Below are 17,851 nucleotides of genomic sequence, written 5' to 3'. Positions count from 1 at the left end.
GCACGTTCAAGAATTTACTAGCGGTCGGGCATCGGGCTACGGAGCCGCATACACTCTCCCCGTCTTCCTCACTGTCGCTTCCATCTCGTTATGGATCAATGCGACTCACTTGCAATGGCTCGGACTCAGCCACGTCTTCATCCTGTTCAAACTCGTGCTGCTCCTCAGCGTTCATGAACTACTTCGTCCCTTCTGTCTATCGTTCGGGAACGTCTGCACCTTGACAGCTCATGTCGGTGCAGCGGCCAATGCAGCCGTCGTGCAGTTCATCAAGCGGGGGCTACACCCCAAGTTCCCAGAGTGGACGCTTTGGTACGAGTGGTTCCAGGCCATCGCGTTCGCCGCGGGTCAACGCAACGGCAGCCACATCCTGAAGTTATCTAACGCATTGGCGTTCCGCCGCAACTTCGAACTCATCGGACGGCTACTAGGAGCTTTGGCCTGTTGGCGTCACGGCCACACACTCGAGAGCATCCGATACAACGGACTCGAGCACTTGTGGCTACGTTCTAAAGGTGGGAGCGAGGATGAGAGACGGATCGTAGTGCTATACTACCACGGAGGAGGCTACGCCCTCTTCAGTCCTCGTTTCTTCGTGGAGTTCGCCAGTCGCTTACTAACTCAGGTGCGAAGCCAACTTCCAGCTGCTTGGGGTGGCACCGACCCTTCAATGAACGTCCAGATCTTGCTGGCCAACTACCGTAAACTACCCGAGGTCTGTTTCCCCACACCTCTGGATGACGCCATGGTCATGTTCGACTACCTCGTCAACCACGAGAAGATCTCACCAGAGAACATCATCCTAGCTGGTGACAGCGCCGGTGGCGGCTTGGTTCTTGCCACTCTGCTGAGACTTCGTCAAGCTCGACGAGAGATGCCTCTAGCGGCGCTATGCAAATGTCCGTATGCAGACCTGTCGGCCGACGTGGCTGTATCCGATCACTGCTTCATCTCCAAGTCCATGCTGGACGCGATTCGAGACTTCTGCGTCCAGGAAACCCCACGGGCTTCGTGGTGTGAAGGTGCCATGCTGCAGACAGATCTGCGTGGATTGCCGCCCTTATTCATCCAGGCAGCAGAATTCGACATTCTACACCAACAGTCAATGCTCTTGGCCCAGAACGCCAGATCGGATGGTGTTCAAGTCGAATTGGACATGAACGAGCACATGCCGCATGTGTTCACACTGTTTCCACACTTTATGATGCCGCAATCTTCCCTCGGCATCGAGAGATTCGCTGCGTTCATCACACGTCAAGTGACAGCGCACCGAATACTCCAGCATTCTGAAGATTTGGTCGATGTTAATATGCTAACGTAAGTTAGTAGTTGTTAATTTGTTAACGTTAGTTAGACAAAAAACTAAAGTACTTGTACCGCCCATACCGGTACTGATACTGAATAATCTTTGGATTTTTGTTTTTGCAATTCAAAGAGATTTTATTAGCATGTGAACCACTTTTCAATTTATCCTGAAATTGCAGTTAGAGCTAAAACATATTTATTCCTATTGTGAGAAAATGCCTTGTCAAAGCCGTTTTAAAAGTGGCAGTTGCTGAAATACGTAATTATCCGCCACTGGCAGAGCAGACATTATCTTGTTCGAACAAGGGCGACAAAGGTATTTACAAGCAGCCTTATTGCTAATCGTAGCTGTGCTATTAATAATTGATTCTATGGGCGATGCCATTTTGGCCAATCAAACGACGACAACTAAGAGTACTGTTATGACCTGACAGTGTAAGATTGGACGCCATAAGAAGGCTCTGTCGACTCGGCGATCGCACGTAATGCTAACGCAAGTCTCTACTAGCCGCCTGTAGCTCGTGCTACTTTTCTGTGATGTATCTTTAAAAGTGGAGATGCCGTTTAACGACTTCGAGCTATCAGGCAGAGGTTTTAAAAGGAGAGAAGTAAGGCGCACTACTTTCCAAGTACTACGAGCCATTTCCTCCCTGGGTTCAACATGAGGTGTACTATGGCCGCAGCGTGGATGCTACAACAGCCTATGTTGGCGATTGGTATCGCTCGTGCACATAATAACCGTCTATCTCCTCATAACCACGATGTAGTCTGCGTTTGACCCGGTAACTCGCATCAACGCTCAACAGTAGTCTAGGCGTCGCTGGGTGGGGTTAAAGTGATGTTCAGCTATAATACGCTCTTTGCACGGTAATTTAGCTAATTAAAAATAAACACAGGTATTGTTTTGTTGTTTCAAGTTAGGCAATGTTAATTGTGTTGGTTTCTGAGTCTTACCAGATACGTTTGTGCAGGGATATATGATGTTAATCCGCTTTGCTGGCGCTAAACCTTTCTGTGGTCCAACGTCCGATATCATCGGCAATAGATTGCGGTTTCTTTTTAGCCATTCGCCTCTATCCATGAAGTGCATTTAGTAGATACCGCAATCAACGGTATTCACTTGGTGTGGTATTGTAGATGGAAGACTCCCCGATAGATGGCGACAGTGAATTGCCGGTGTTTTGCTCTTCTTGCTCCTTTTCTTAGAGTTTCTTGTTGACGTCGAGAACGTAAGGAGAAGTGTGCGCATTATTCGAAGTGTTCACATGGTACATTCTAGTTGGGCCCTTGTAGTGGTTTCCTCGATGGAACCAGCTCTCAGCAGACACTTCGCATAGCGGTTGCAGATCACAGAGGGGTTACCGACGACAGGCGAGAAGCATAAAAGCATGTCGAGCTCTCAAGAATTGTATACTACATAGTCAAGGAGGCATTGAGCATAGCGAAACTAACAGAAACCAACACGGCAGCCGCCGTAGCACTGCATTTAATAACAGAATTCTTTTCACCTCCAAGTATACGAGTGGGTTCTCAACTAGCAAGCATTTAGGGTCGCAAGACACTACAAAGTTAACTTTAGCTGTGGACTACGTCCCAAGCACAACTGGCCAATGAGCCGGCCCCCGCAAAACCGAAGTCGCGCAAATACCGCCGGCGAAGATGGCGACGCGACTGCACCTGCAACAAAGCTATGGACAGCGATGGAGCCACCTCCGATCGTATGCTTCTCGCAAGAAGCTCTGGTCAAGTGGAGGAAACAGAGAGAACTGTATGAGGCTGCTGTCATCTCGCGATGCCAAGAGTCAGGTGAGCCGTTAGCGACGGTAATGATACCAGCAATCAACACGATTAATCGGCGTTTGTTGAAGATATTCTGTGAACTGGAGTTGAAGATACAAGTCGACGAGATGACGAACGAGAAGTTAGTCGATGCTATCTCGAAAATCCTTTCCAGTATGATAAACGATCAGCTTCCAAATGTCCTTGTGATAATGAGCCAGCAATTAAAGATGAACTTGAGGCAGAAGGATGTCAAGGCTCGCGTATTGAACTATTTCGACAGATTTGATGAATTGGTTGAGGAGAACGGATTGAACGCTGCTTCAGATGGTAACATCAAGTTGAACTGCAAGCTGTTGACTGATAGCTTGAGTCCTGAGAGTTTGAAGGAACAGGTTCTGCTCTATCAAGATATTGACCCCACAGCGAAAACCAATGTCTCTCGCCTGTTTGGTGTGATTAAAGCGGAGGCATAGAAAAATCAACAATCGTTTGATCTCTATCAGTCCAGCCGAAATAAAACCTCACCTCGAGTTGGAAAAGCTTCTCCGCGCAAGAATAATGGAGAACAAAGCAATGGCAAATCCCAAAAGGGTGAGGCAACACAATCGTCGAGTGATGATCGGCCTGGGTTCAAGAAACGCAATCCTGCACCTGCCCAAGGCTGTTTACACTGCAAGGGTGCCCATTGGGTGAACGATTGTCCTTCTGCCAGTGAGAAACAGAAGAAGACAGCTCGTCAAGCGTTCATGAACCAGCGCAAGGGATCTAAAGCGTTTAAAATGAAGCGTGTGTTGGAAGATGACGAAGATCTCGCTCCGAAGAATGTTGCATTCAATGGGGTGGTGACGATGCCCTATTTTCCGGACAATGGAAGCAAATACAATGTAATTCCTTGCCGAGTAGTGAAGGAAGCTCTTCTATTATACCCGGATGTAAAGGTGGAATGTCTCATGAAGCCGATAGATGGCAAGGCTGTAGGTGGAGCTATTATAACCTGCAAAGAATCAATTCAGCTGGATTTGGAGTTAATTACTCCAGCAGGGAGGGTCCGAATGCGCCAAGTGACCTGTATCATTTCGGAAACAGAAGAGGACGAGTTCCTGCTAGGAAGGTTGACGCTTGAGGCGCTTGGAATTGATGTTGAAGGACAATTCTCGGCATTAGCCAATAAGGAGATCGTTGATTTTGATCCATTCGAGTCAGAAACTCCGGTGAGCTTCAATCCACCTGACAAAGGTAGAATTATGGGACGGCTCTGTGAACTAATTAATGAAGCTGTCACGAATGGATTTCCTGTTGACCGCAAGCGCGATCTCTTTGATGTGGCAACACGGTATGATATGTGGCGCCTGGAAATCGGGAATGACCCGCCTTCGAAGATTGAGCCGTTTGACATTCAGTTCAAGGACGGAGCTGTGTCTATACGATGCAAACCTCGAACGTATGCACCAGCAGAGCGAGAATGGATGAGGTCATTTAATGAATCTCTTGTTTCTCTTGGGTGGGTGTACCGTAACGAGGCTAGTAGATGGGCCAGTCCTGCACGGCCTGTGAAGAAACCGGGAAAACAAGGTGGACTAAGGCAGGCTGTTGATTTCCGGCGTGTCAATGCACAAGTTGTGCCTTTGGCGGGTGGATTGCCCAATTTAGCCACACGTCTTCACCATACAAAGCAGAAGAAGCACAAGAAAAATGTGGATTTCTTGAAGAGCTTTTGGCAAATGGCGTTAGCGTCGTCCAGCCAAGAGTCACAGTCCTATATGACGGAGGATGACGTCTTCACGCCTACCCGCCTTCAGCAAGGTGGCGTCGATTCTTCGATCCACTTTCAGCAATCAATTGAGAAGATAAATGCGGAAAGCAGGACTACTATACGAGAATGTGTTGGCCTGGATATATGATGTTCTCGTCTACGCGTCCACTATTGATGAATTTTTGTCGGTACTGGACCGTGTATACAGCACTTTGGAGGAATCTGGACTATTGCTCGGGCTGAATAAAATCGGCTTGTACACAACCGAAGCAAAATGGTGTGGGCGAATTATTAAGGTAGACGGAGTTGCCTATGATCCAGATAGAATCCAAACTTTGGTCGATCTTCCTGAGCCACACACGGCAGGCGAGCTACAACAGTTCTTGTGTGCGGCTGGGTGGATGCGTAATTCTCTCGTCGATTTTGCTCGGGTATCTGCACCTCTGCAGGAATGGTTACAAGCTGCCTTAGCCGGCGCAAAAAGGACCAAACACGTTGCTGCACGACTAGTCATTGACCTCTCTGAAACTGAGCGGGATAGTTTCCAGCTAGTCAAACAATTGCTCATGAACGCAGCGACGCTGGTAACACCTGATGACGACGACGAGCTCATTTTGATGACCGATGCAAGTGATTCTGGATGGAGCATCACCCTAACGATCGTTACGGATTGGGATCCGTCGATTAACATCGCGGAACAGCATCATCAGCTAGTGCGCTGTATGAGCGGTACTTTCAAAGGGTCTTCACAGCACTGGATCGTCTCGGAAAAGGAGGCATTTCTAATTATTAAGGCTGATACGGACTTAGACTATCTGCTGATACGCTCCAAGGGTTTCCGCTTGAACTCGGACCATCGAAATTTGATTTCTATTTTCGCGCCCGGTGATGAGATTAAGAAGCATGTTAGGGGGAAACTACAACGCTGGAGTCTGAAACTGAATGAACTACAGTACAGCATTAAATATATCAGCGGTACCGACAACGTGTGGGCCGACATGGCTTCACGGTGGGCTTGTTCGACATCACCAGCTGAAACTACTACTATCAAGCGCTGGCAGTTAGAAGGAGAGCAGCAACTAGTTGAATTACGTCCTCTACGCACGAATTTTGAGTGGCCTACCATTGTGGACATCTAAAACGCTTAGACTGCAACTGAGTGCACCCGTCCAACGAATCTCAGTAAACATGACGGAGTCTGGAAAGACGAGCAACCACGTGTGGATTCCGGCGGATGCTAAAGTGTTCTTAGTGCGATTAACGGTGATCGCCCACTGTGGTACAATGGACCATCGGGGGGGGGGTAAAGGTAATGGTGAATCATCTCAAAGATCACTTCCACATTGACAAACTAGAGCAAAAGGCTCGTGCGTTTTGCAGTCGCTATCTACTGTGCTGTCATGTGAAGGGTGGTAGCATTGTACCAAGACCGTGGGGCGAGACGTATCGCTCTAAAGAACGTAACGAAGGACTGCACATGGATTACCTGTACATTGGAGAGTACAATGGCAAAAAATACTACATATTAGTAATGAAGGATGATTTCTCGCACTTCTGTGAGCTGATCGAGTGTACTAGCGCAAATGCAGCAACAGCTGCCACATCGATTCTCACCTGGAGCAGCAGATACGGAACGTCGGAGCTGCTAATAAGCGACACGGCCACGCACTTCAAAAACCAGCTTCTAGAGGAGCTTTGTCACAAGACTCAAATGAAGCAGAGCTTTACGCTCGCCTATTGCCCGTGGGCTAATGGGAGTGTCGAGCGACTGAACCGAGATATCGTGCAGGTTTTGCGAGTCATGCTTTTGGAGCTCAAGGTTGAACAAGAGAATTGGGCTGCGCTTCTACCATTGATTTAAGCAAACCTGAATCAAAGCCCAGTAACGTCACTTGCCAACCATGCACCGGCGGAAGTCTTCCTAGGGGTTAAAGCGATAACCCCGTTGCAGAAAGTCCTACTCGGTACTGATACAGCTGCGGCAAATGTATTGAATGTGGAGAACTTAGTGCCCAACGTGAGCCAAGTGTGCGCATTCTTTGAAGAGTTCACATGGTACATTCTAGTTGGGCCCTCTCGGAGAGCATTCTCGACAATGACAAGACTCCAATGATCTCACCCACTCACAGGCAGAAAACAATGTATCTTGTGATGCCAGATCGACCATTTTCACCAGTCCCTCGTAGCGTCCTGGTTTAAGCTTCGTATTACGAGCTGAAACAGCAGACTCCAAAGGGTAATCATCCTCCTTGGTCTCTGACGATTTTGGTCCCGCCCAAGAATAATCGTTTGGTCACGTGGTCTAATCAAACTTGACCTCGGCGATGGATAACACTTGGTGTTCATGTCTGTTCTACGACTGCTACCTCCGTTAGTGCAGGCCCTCCTCAGACTTATGCAATTGAGATCTAATAGTACCACGCAACCACCAGATATTTGTATTGTAAAATTATTTACTGTTTGGATAAGTGCAACTAACCCGGTAAGTATGCTGATAGCAAATATAACTGTGCCGGTAGAGATTAGTATCGTTGGTGCTTTCACTAGTTTGTTGAGTGCCTGTATAATTTCTGCCGGCAGACGTCGCTGGCGGTTCGACTACCATCTTGATAACAAGTATGTGCCTAATACTATCAAGGAAAAGTATAAATTATGTCACCCGACATCGTAGATCTTTATCAACGGGGCATAATGATTCTACGTATCGGTTCGATCGCTATATATTGTAGCGTGTGACAACCCGTGCTCAAATCGACATGTCATTAGATGCTGTAAAATCATATCTAATACATTTTATTTAAGATCCGTCTGCTTTTTCTTCTTCCTCGTAATCAAATGAGTTGTCGTATACAATAGCGAGATCTTCGTCAGACAAGTTGGGGGCCGCGTCGCTGTCATCACTACCGAGAGATGCATCGTCCTCATCCTCGCTGGGTGATTCCTCGATATTTCTGACGTTGGGCAAAGTCGCCGCTTTTGGGAAGCGCATTGGAGGTCGCACAGGAGCGGTAGCATCACCAGATATAATACTTTTGCGCAGTACCGCATACTCCCTTGCAAATTGTTCAATGACGCGGACGAAATTATTAAGTGACGGATGAGTCTTTATCCTCGCATTCAGCTCCCGGTGAAACCTCTCTAGAGGATTGTTAGTCCGATTCACGATTTGACGCTGAACGCCATATATATTCCAAAGATCGGGAGGGTAGGTTTCTAACCATGTTTTGGCAAAGTATGCCCAAAACGTTTTCCACTTTTCTCGAGAATACGTAAGACTTTTCCGATCGCAAAGCTTTTTAATCTCGCGTTTTACCCACGCAACCCCCTGTACCGAAATCTTGTCTGGGTCAATTACGGTGAGCATGTCAAATACTCCAAAAGACATCGCAATTGCAGATTCTTCTTTCGGCATACTGTACTCCTTAAGTTTCCTGCTACACGCCTGCTTGAAATGGAACAAGCAGCCAACAATGCGTGTTGACGGAAAATTATCACGTATTGCAAAAATCGAGGCTGCTTCAAAGTCACAAACCACGTTCTGGATTCATTTTTTTTTCAACGAAAACTCGATGCACTTGAACATTTTATTGTACAGTTTTCCGTTTTATTTGTTGCCAGCGTAAAAAATACAGGTTGTAGCTCCGTATACTAATCATACATCATGAGGGTCACAACTGTTGATATCCTTTGGGTGTGCACCGGAACGTGCCATCGACAAATAAATGGGCACCATCAATTCGAAGGAGATTTCGAAGTTCGGGATGCGCCCAACCGAGCAATCGCTCAATGCCAGACTTATTTTGCTTTGCTCTAATGTCATCGTGCCAAATGTAGTGAAATTGAAGGAAACCCATGTTGGTACCGAATACTTTTACTCTTTCAGGACTCTCCAACAAGGTAAAAATATTTGTTCCCGATTTTGACTTTCCCACACGTGAGATCACTTGTTTTCGTGAGAGACCACGGACAACTCCAATCGAGTTTTCGTAAAACGTTTCGTAAGCCGAAGTCCATATTTTGTTAGCTGGAACATCTTGTTCGGCTAAATTATCGACAAATGTTTTCATCTCTTCTTCCATGTCGATACAGACAGATTCGTCACTCGCAGCTCCAGATACCTTTCTGCTCCGACATGTATGGGGTACCATGTTGTCAAAGTCGTACGTCATTGTGTCAGCATAGCAAAACAGGAGGCCAGGACAGAGTTTGGGCTTCCTATAGAAGCTACATCGATACGTTATTTTGACTGCTGATACTTTTGCGCGAGTATATTCGAAGCCTTGATGGTAATTTTTTGATTTTCCTTCTCGGGGCCACTGCTCTGAGCGCACATGCAGATCTCCACCTCGAGCAGGACGTGGAGGCCGATCATTGGGGCTTGTTATAATCTCTGTAGTTTGATGCGGTGTGGCTAAGTTCGATTGACCCAGTTGCGCGGGCTGTGGGGGTAGCCTCTCTGTACGAGAAGTAGGAGCAGGTGACAAGAGCGGCGATGGTGGCATTAGCTGTATGGACGCTGCCAACTGGGTTGAGGCTGGAGGGTTGTCTAAGCTTACAATAAGCTCTTCATAAGCTTGGCGAGCGCGTATTTGGACGAGAGGTTGGTGAGTATCGGGGACTTTGACATCGCTTTTGATGTCGAGGTGATGGTGACGAGCGTCTCATGTGTAGTGTCGGTTATAGGATGCAATTCTGAAAATGAGACTCACACACAGCTAAAAGCATGCGCACCCCGTAAAAACCTGTTCGTTGGTTCAGCGAGGCTCTTGGGGGGTTATGACTTAAACACTTGAAGTGTGTAGATGTATGGTGCCCCTTCATTAATAACAGCTCGTTGGTTTCGCGAGGCCCTAGCTGGATTATTCTTACTGCTCTTCCAGTATAGATGTACCAAAATGTAACAACTCGTTGGTTTCGCGAGGATTGTCGTGTTTTCGCGAGGTAAACACTACAGCTGTGTAAATGAGCAAAACACCTTTGGTCGCGTTTGGTTTTTTGTTGTTGTTGTCTAACGTGACCAAGGGCATATTTGAACACGTGCGTATACGACACCAACCGGTTTGGTCTCGTGACCAAAGTGCTAAATTATGGCGTGACCAAATTCATCTGAGACCAAATATATATTCTACGACTCCAAAGTACGATACGTTGACGTTCCACAGAGAAGTAAAACTGTAACGGGGTACGTAGCACTAAGTGTACCCTGGTTACATGAAGTGTGACACGTCATACTTCGGGATATTTAGTACAAAGTTCCAAGGTCGTCCGAAGCCAACCATTGGTTAATGACATTGCATTTCTATAGGTGACTTATAGTTTGTATTAAACCCAAGCTTTATCTACCTATAAATATACTCAGTTTACATTCTACCTTAATTAGGTCACTTCGCTCTCTTTTGAATAAAGAGGGGACCTGTGAACTGCCGTTCACTGAGAGTTTGTATACTCTCGGAAGCTAACTTCCTCTAGCGCAAGGTGCTGTGTGACCCCGTCGCAAAAACGGTGGCACCTGAGTCATGTGCCTGTAAATACAATAATCTACTGTGGTCTCCGTCAGCTCTGAAGTAGTCAGAAGGCTGGCGAAATCATTGGGAAACACGTTAACGATCCGATGACCGTCTACATCGCTCTCGTCATTCCAAATTAGTATATGGTTGGGTTTTGGATGGCGCGCTCGAAAACAAACGACCCCCTTATTCAGTTGCACGTTATCCACATTGCACTAATTTCCTGATGAAATTTAAATTTCGCTATCATCTTCGTCAGAAATATCGTCCGACCGAACTTGGTGTTTACCATGACCACCAACTTTACCACCACCTGTACTTGCCATAGCAGCACTAATTCTGTCGTTACGGTTCTTGTTATGACCAGCAACATCTCTCGTTGTAGCAACTTCATCAGCAATGTTGCCTAATTCAGTTTCACCACCACTTACGCGCTCACCAGTGTCATCCTCATCACCACTATCCACGTTATCATACTCCTTACGCTTTCCACTATCATCATCATCACCGATAGCAGCGACATCACTGCCACTAGTAGCATCCCCATCGGCACAAACAACAACACCTTCGACACTGTAAGCATTCGCATGATCGCGTTAGCTCCACTATCACCAAGATTAGATCCCACATCTTCCTTCGTACATGTAATACCGCCATCGCTACTTACGCTAGCAGCAGTACCAGTACTTTCAATATGACTTACTTTGGGTTTGTACAGTTTTAATAAAACGATGAACCCAAAACTTTTGGCTATCAAAATTGGAAATAGTCTCTCTGAACTCGTCTACATTGTGGCAATACGAAAGAGCGCCCGAAAATGAGCACGTACCGTCCTCGCGCAAGCGTGTATCGTAGTACTCGAGAACCCGAAGCTCGTATGTGACCATCTTATGCTTTCGACCGCTTGCGTAAGCGGACCTCGCCAGTTTCCGTGTCGACTCTGTCTTAGTATAGTTTCATGTAGTTTATCAGTGTTGGCTTCGCGACTCATAACGTTTTGACTGCTTCTTCTAAGCTCTGACGTACCCGGCATGTCGAGCACCTTCAAGTACTACGCCAAGATGTTGAAGATTAACGTCATAGTCCAAATTTAGCCATAGCATAAAGTTCTCCGGCTTCAAGCCTAGAGCTCTACTGCAAGCGGCACTCGATCTCCTGTGCGCCCTTGTGGCGCCTTCATATCAAGTAGATTAGTTAGCCAGCTCTAATCTAATCTCAGTTCACAAATCGCCATCAACTACCGAGTTCCTGGGCCACCCTCACCTTCACAGGGAGGTACGGCAAGCTCTATTCTGGGGCTGATTTCAGCTTCCTCACAATGTCTATTTTTTCTTTCTCTCTCTTCTGCGTACAGGCCCGCTTCTCACTTATAATTTGCGCTCGCCCCGCCCTTGGTTTTCGGCTAACGCTCCCAATCACCCTTTGACAAATCTAAGCCCCGATGTGAGAACCCGATTCTAAACCCCGTTGCAGAATAACTTGAAATGTCCAAGTGAAAATGAAACTCGGTTTCAGCATTAGCAATGTGGTCAAGTTGAAGACACAGAGGCTGTCAATTGTCCCGTACCCGGGAATGCAGGGGTCGTTCCAGCAGCGTGCACCAGATGCGAAGAAGGTAAAGTCCGTGTTAAAGCACACGGGGTCCTATAGTATTGAGTGGGAACTGTTCAAGCGCCGACTGCGAGGTACTTTTGGTGCAGAGGGAATCGTGAAGACCTTGAGGAGAGAGTTTGCATTTGCGACGCCAGCATCAAGGACTGATGACACGAACTATATACTGTCTTGAGTGTCGAGTCAACCGGGTGTCACGTTGGGTTGGAGGTCATGTTCAGGGGTGCAGGTGAGCGTTGCAGAAGGGGTGTCATCCTCATGAGCGCGATCGACCCGCTCCCCGTTTTAGACTGGCGCATTAGTTTCTCAGTCGTCTTTTTCCACCTACTACAAGGAACAAGGAACCAAGTTTACTTTTCACCGTTTACTGCTCGTTACCGTTCTACAACTACATCCCGCTCCTCGCTCGCCCCACGCATGGCCCCGCTCTACAAACAGCGGCGGACTGCCCGACCCTGGTTAGTAGCGCGGCCGGAGGCGCCGCGCGAAGGGGAGGTGTGCGACACAATATATTATATCGATGATGTGTCTACACAAGCTATTTCTGATGTATTAGTCTTCGCTTAGTTTCTCCAAACCAATTTCTTTTGACACTTTAGAAACATGGACTGAGATCCAGTTACGCGATATTTTTGACGTGTGCGGAGGGTGTCAATTCAGTTAATTGAGCCTTCTAGTGCCTTCTCGTCTGTTAAATGCTTTTCAGAAACGTATCGATTGGCGTTGTCGCGAATGAAATCGATCATCCGTCTTCTGCGGTTAAAAAAGCTTCGTTCTTCACTAGAACACCACATTCTCAACCGCTCCAAATTTATCTTGCCCAGCTGGCCTACAGCCATGACACCTCCAATGCCACACGTCTACTCCATCAACAGTTCAGCAGCTGTCTGAATATCCCGAATCATTATAAACGTCGGAAGCGCAGTTCTTTACAGACAAGCTGGAGTCAAAGGTGAGCTGGTCCATCGATTAAGGGAGCGGTTAGCTTCATCAGATCTGACAGAGCTCCCTCGACCACATGCATGGATTGTTGAAGCTTTTTAAATGAAAGTTGTAAGTCTTAGTGGATCGCGTCTAGCTTTGACTTAAGCGCACACATTGCTTTTTAAAGTTGCTGCTCTGAAGGATTTTCGATTTGAGAAAGAGACGCTAATGCAGCAGCACGAAAGATTCGGTAATTCGCCGATTTGAAAACAGGGTCAGTCCGAATTTTATGAGATGGAAATATGTTTCCCATTTCGACAGCATATTGCAGAATTACTATTCACATGTATTCCAACAGCCTAAACCCTCCAGCTGCGATTGATTGTTCACTCTCTCCACAGTCGAGTTTCCTATTCCACATTTCTAGCTAAGTGAAAATAAGCTGCTGTAGACTTTCCGGAGGATCCAAAGTCGCACTTCCTATAAAGTAACCTCCTTTCGTAGGCTCAAATCCAGCTGACACTCTCATGCCTCACGCGAAACCAAGGTTAGAAGCCACTTTTCCATTGCTTGTGTATTCGAACAGCCAAGCCGTCTAATTTGTGCCCCACTGGCACCGCCAAGATCTGCCCGACATTAGAATTAGCTCGGCTTCATAAGTCAATGGAGATTTGTCATAGCTGCGAGATGGACTTTGTAAGGCAGCCCAACTTTAGGATTTTTACCTGTTTTTGACAGCTTGATAGGATACCAAGACTCCGACGTGGAAAAGTCTCGGGGAACTCTCCGTATCCAATTCGAGAGACCGTGGAGCTCTCGACAGAAATTGCTGGCTTTTACCGCCTTTAAATAACAAGAGCATTTCAGCCATATAGCGTGGATAAAGGCTATTTATGCGCGCTTTTCAGAGGTCCTGACGAGGCCTCGGGGTGATGTTAATTATTTATTTCAGCAACTGCCACTATTAACCCCTCCAACCCGGAGCGATTTTTGTTTTTTCTAAATTGCATATGCAACTTACCATGATTTGATGTTTGTATATAAAGGGTTGGGCCACTGGCGGGAAACGGGGTAAAGTCAGTCGTGAATGGGTATAGACCAGACTAAACTGTGCACAAGGTGCATATTGGGAGCTGAATTGACCTGAACAGTCTGCATAATGCAGCATTACAGGACTGGTAATAGACAGACGCTGTACAGATACGAGCCATCCGCATCGGTCTGTGCATTTGGTAAAGTTTTCATTTTTAAAAATTTTGAGGTGAAGACCTCCCATACAAAGTGTCATAGTGTCCGATGGGGGGTCACCCACAGAAAGTAACGCCATCAGATGATGCGGTGCTGGCAGCTCGAGGTACGTATACTCAAATCAAGTGAAAAGATCAGCTGACAAAAGAGTCAGATGGATTAGGCACAGTGTCAGATGAGCAAGCAATACCTTGTGCGGGACGTTCGCGCAAGCAATCATCCTGATTTCTTAGACTGCATATATTCTGCTCAAAGCTTTTTATTTAAGTTACACGAAGCACAACAATGCAGTTTACCAGCTAATTGTCCGTTCTACGTCCCTTTCCTCTACTAGCCGGATCCAGTGGTGTGAGAGGCGTGACAGGCGTTCCAGGCGTCGACGGAGCTCCAGTCGACGTGTCTGCAGCTCGACGCACTCTGATATTTCTACCAGTGTCGACCGGAACCAACTTGCCGTTCATCCACTCTCGGTGCCAGATATCCCAGCATGTCATAGCTACTCCGCGTATCTGTCGGCGCGGTTTCATACACAGGAACATTGGCCCCGTGCTGTTGCATTCTTGACAAAAGAACGATGTTGTTGTCGCGCGTTTGTCCGCAACACGGAGAAGCGAGCAGACTTTGCACGCGCGCTGTCGGCGCTTCGGCTGCGTCGTCGTATTGCGCCACTCATCAAGCTGGCGGACAGCGTGAGTAGTTTGCAGACCTCCAGATCCTGGAACGGAAGCGCCTTGTGAGGGTTCGTGTGTACCAAACGTGTTGCCTTCATACATGTCGGACGCGTGCAGCTGTGACAGCGGCAAATGCAGCTTCATCATGTACTTCACATGCGTCAATGGGCGAGACGACTTCTGCTTGTAGTAGGCTTTGTGGACTATGTAGCCATTCACAATTGCTAAATCAATTAATCCCAACACCAGCGACTTGTAGTATTTTTTGAACCGCACGGCCCGTTGAATAGAGTACCGCTGCAACGTAACTGGTCGTGGACATCCACGCCCCCCATGAAGGCGTGGTAGTCCTTCACGACGCGTGGGCACGGAACTTCGACTTTATCTGCGAATTCTTGGCGAGCAACACGATCCATCTCAAGACTCCCGCCAGTGCACAGGAAGTGAGCCGGCCGCGCGTCCCACCAGCTAACAGCAGTCATGTTTGGCACTAACTTTGATCTTGAAACTTTGAAAGATCCGAGAGCAATAGTAGCAGGTCTAGACTTCTTTTTTCAACGACTCCTTTGCAATATTTCAACCGGTTCGTCATAATAGTCCCAACACAGTAGAATCCCATGAGCAGCAATTGAATTGCCAATGCCACCGACGTATAGAACCGATCCACTACAACAAGTCTCATCCCATTCATCCGAGAATCTGGCCCAAACACAGCGAGAAGATTGCGGACTACTGCAGCAGGCCCTGACTTCATATCTGTCTTGTGTGCGTCACTGGAGTGCTGTTTCTTACCGCAGTAAACCTCGAACCTGCATAAATGCAGCATACACATAGCAAAATATCCAGCTTTAGTCTGCATTATTCAGCATAAGAAAAACTTAGAGCCAAAAAAAATACCTGATGCAGTAAGCGGTCACCGCACTGCACAACATAAAGAGCTTCGTGCCCCACTTGTGGGGTTTGTCTTTCATGTAGACACGCATCTTGTTGAACGACGAGCGGCTAGGAAGCATCGCTTCATCAAAAGCCAAGTGTGCTGGAGCCACATACCCTCGCTCAAATGTCCTTTGTAGAACTTCCACAACTTTGCGAATCTTCCATGCTCTATCTGTGACCGCCCTTGGATCAGAGTTTGGATTGAAATGTAGGTTTCAAGAAATCTCCATAAATATATCGCGACGCAGCACGGATCCAAACGCTCCACGTGAAATACCGCCTTCATCAGTAGTTTTCCAATGGTTTGCAAGTTTTTCGCGGTTGGGGGCAATCGTGCGTGCAATTAGGAGGCCGATAAAGCGACAAAGCTCGTGAGGTTGTATCGGTTTCGCGCCCTCTAGCTCTGTCTGGATGTCTCGCTTGGTCTTCTTTGGTAGTTGAGGATTGAGCCGGCACTTGCTACGGTAGCGTTTGTACCGTTCATCGACACGAAGGGGTGCCATTTCACGCCCATACTCGTTTGAGCACACCGCAATGTGCTGCCACAGCACTACTGGTAGAAAGAAAAAGAAAAGCGCAAGCGGAGAGCCAGCATTTGCGCAGTGCATCAGCTGTGGGGCCCGAATACCCTTGCCGTAGCCCAGGGTAGCTTCGTGTGTTGTCCACAGGCTCGTACGGCGTGTTCATGTAGGCAAACGTATCTGGTTCCTCCACATCTTCCCAACCAGTCGCAGCCATTTCACGTAGAACATCGTTCTTGAGATTTAAAGCTAACACTGCGTCCTCTCCTCCAAAACTATCCAGGAATCGCTCCGCGAACAGAACTTCAGCGGCAATCTCAGTCTCAGAAGCTTTACTTCTGCTTATATCAGGTGGAATGTACGGTTCAGCGCATTCGTTATCATCGCCACTGTCTTCATCCCAAACTAAATCGTCTTTTGCAGCATCATCACCAGATTCCATGGCAGCATACTCGGCAGCGTCGTCTCCATCACACACCGTATTGAGCGAGTCGTCTTTGTCAACAAGTAGCTCACTGCTCACTCCTCCATCTTCATCTTCATCGTCAACTCCATCTCCAACACTACCATCTATAATGCAACGAGCCATATACAAATCAGTGAAATGCACCACAAGATGCAGTACTATATGCAGCACAAGATGCAGCATAATATAAAACGTACCAGGCTGGCAATCGCTTCCTTCCTCGACCGATTCCACCGACACATCGTCCACAGCCTCCCCGGCTTCAAACTCGGAGTCGTCGCCGAAGTTGTCCAGACTACCAACGCTGACATGGGGTGACGAAGCAATTAGTGTCGTGTGTGGCGGAGGTGTAGCCGCCATAAGACTCTCAGTATCAGCCAATGAGCGCCTCGTAGGCCGCGAAGACCGTCGCCCAGCTCCAGGACTAGACGGTGGGGTTGTTGGGGCACTTGCAGGGGCATTTGGAGGTGCACTTCGAGGCGGTGAAAGCGTTTGAGATGGCTGCGAAGGAAGTGGCACGCTCTCAGCTTCGTTGTGACCACTTGTCCCTTCAAATAGGTGTCCGTAGGTTTCGCGAGCGACTTGAGCAGCGCGCTCTAGCTCAGCATCACCACGGGTAGGTAGACTGGATGTTCGCGCTCGAGTACGTAGCTCTGTGTACGCAAACATGTAACGTTAGCTACCAATTGATAATAACATCACTAAAGTACCTTACCGTTCGCATAATACTCCAACACTGCTTTTTATCCCAGGAAAACGTCGTCTCCTTCGATTCCGTCGGGGCTTCATCCGGGATGGACGTAGCGATATCTGTCGTCAAGGCCACGGCTTGACGGACGCTTGTTAGTCCAGCCTTGGGCTCTCAGCTCACGCCACACCGACCGCCAGGAAAGGTCACTCGACGTCACGTCGACGTCACGAACTTGTTTGTGTCGGGCTCGCACCATCTTGGGTCTCTACTTGTGTCCTAGGCGCGCAAAATCTCGAATGAAAAAAATATCCCCCCGTCGGCGAGTGGCTGTCAGCCGTTACCTGTCAAATTTGCTGATGAGAAAGTCGCTCATATTTTAGAAAATTTGTCTTAATTTTCTAAAATATGAGCGACTTTCTCTTGCCAGAAGACTGAT

At 47.6% G+C, this 17,851-nt stretch overlaps 1 protein-coding gene across 1 annotated transcript; it reads left to right on the top strand.

Moving 5' to 3' along the window:
- Positions 1-2,915: 2,915 nt before the first annotated feature.
- PITG_14192 (uncharacterized protein) lies at positions 2,916-3,856 on the top strand (the record flags this gene model as incomplete). The annotated part of the gene is made up of 4 exons (XM_002899251.1): positions 2,916-3,380; positions 3,474-3,532; positions 3,701-3,798; positions 3,843-3,856. The coding sequence occupies 4 exons, from the start codon at positions 2,916-2,918 to the stop codon at positions 3,854-3,856; spliced, it is 636 nt and encodes a 211-aa protein (XP_002899297.1).
- Positions 3,857-17,851: the final 13,995 nt, after the last annotated feature.

Source organism: Phytophthora infestans, genomic scaffold, assembly GCF_000142945.1.
Source record: "Phytophthora infestans T30-4 supercont1.32 genomic scaffold, whole genome shotgun sequence".
In the NCBI taxonomy this organism is placed as follows: domain Eukaryota; phylum Oomycota; class Peronosporomycetes; order Peronosporales; family Peronosporaceae; genus Phytophthora; species Phytophthora infestans.
The sequence above is the reverse complement of the archived record's forward strand: the minus strand, read 5'-3'. Positions and strand labels throughout refer to the sequence as shown.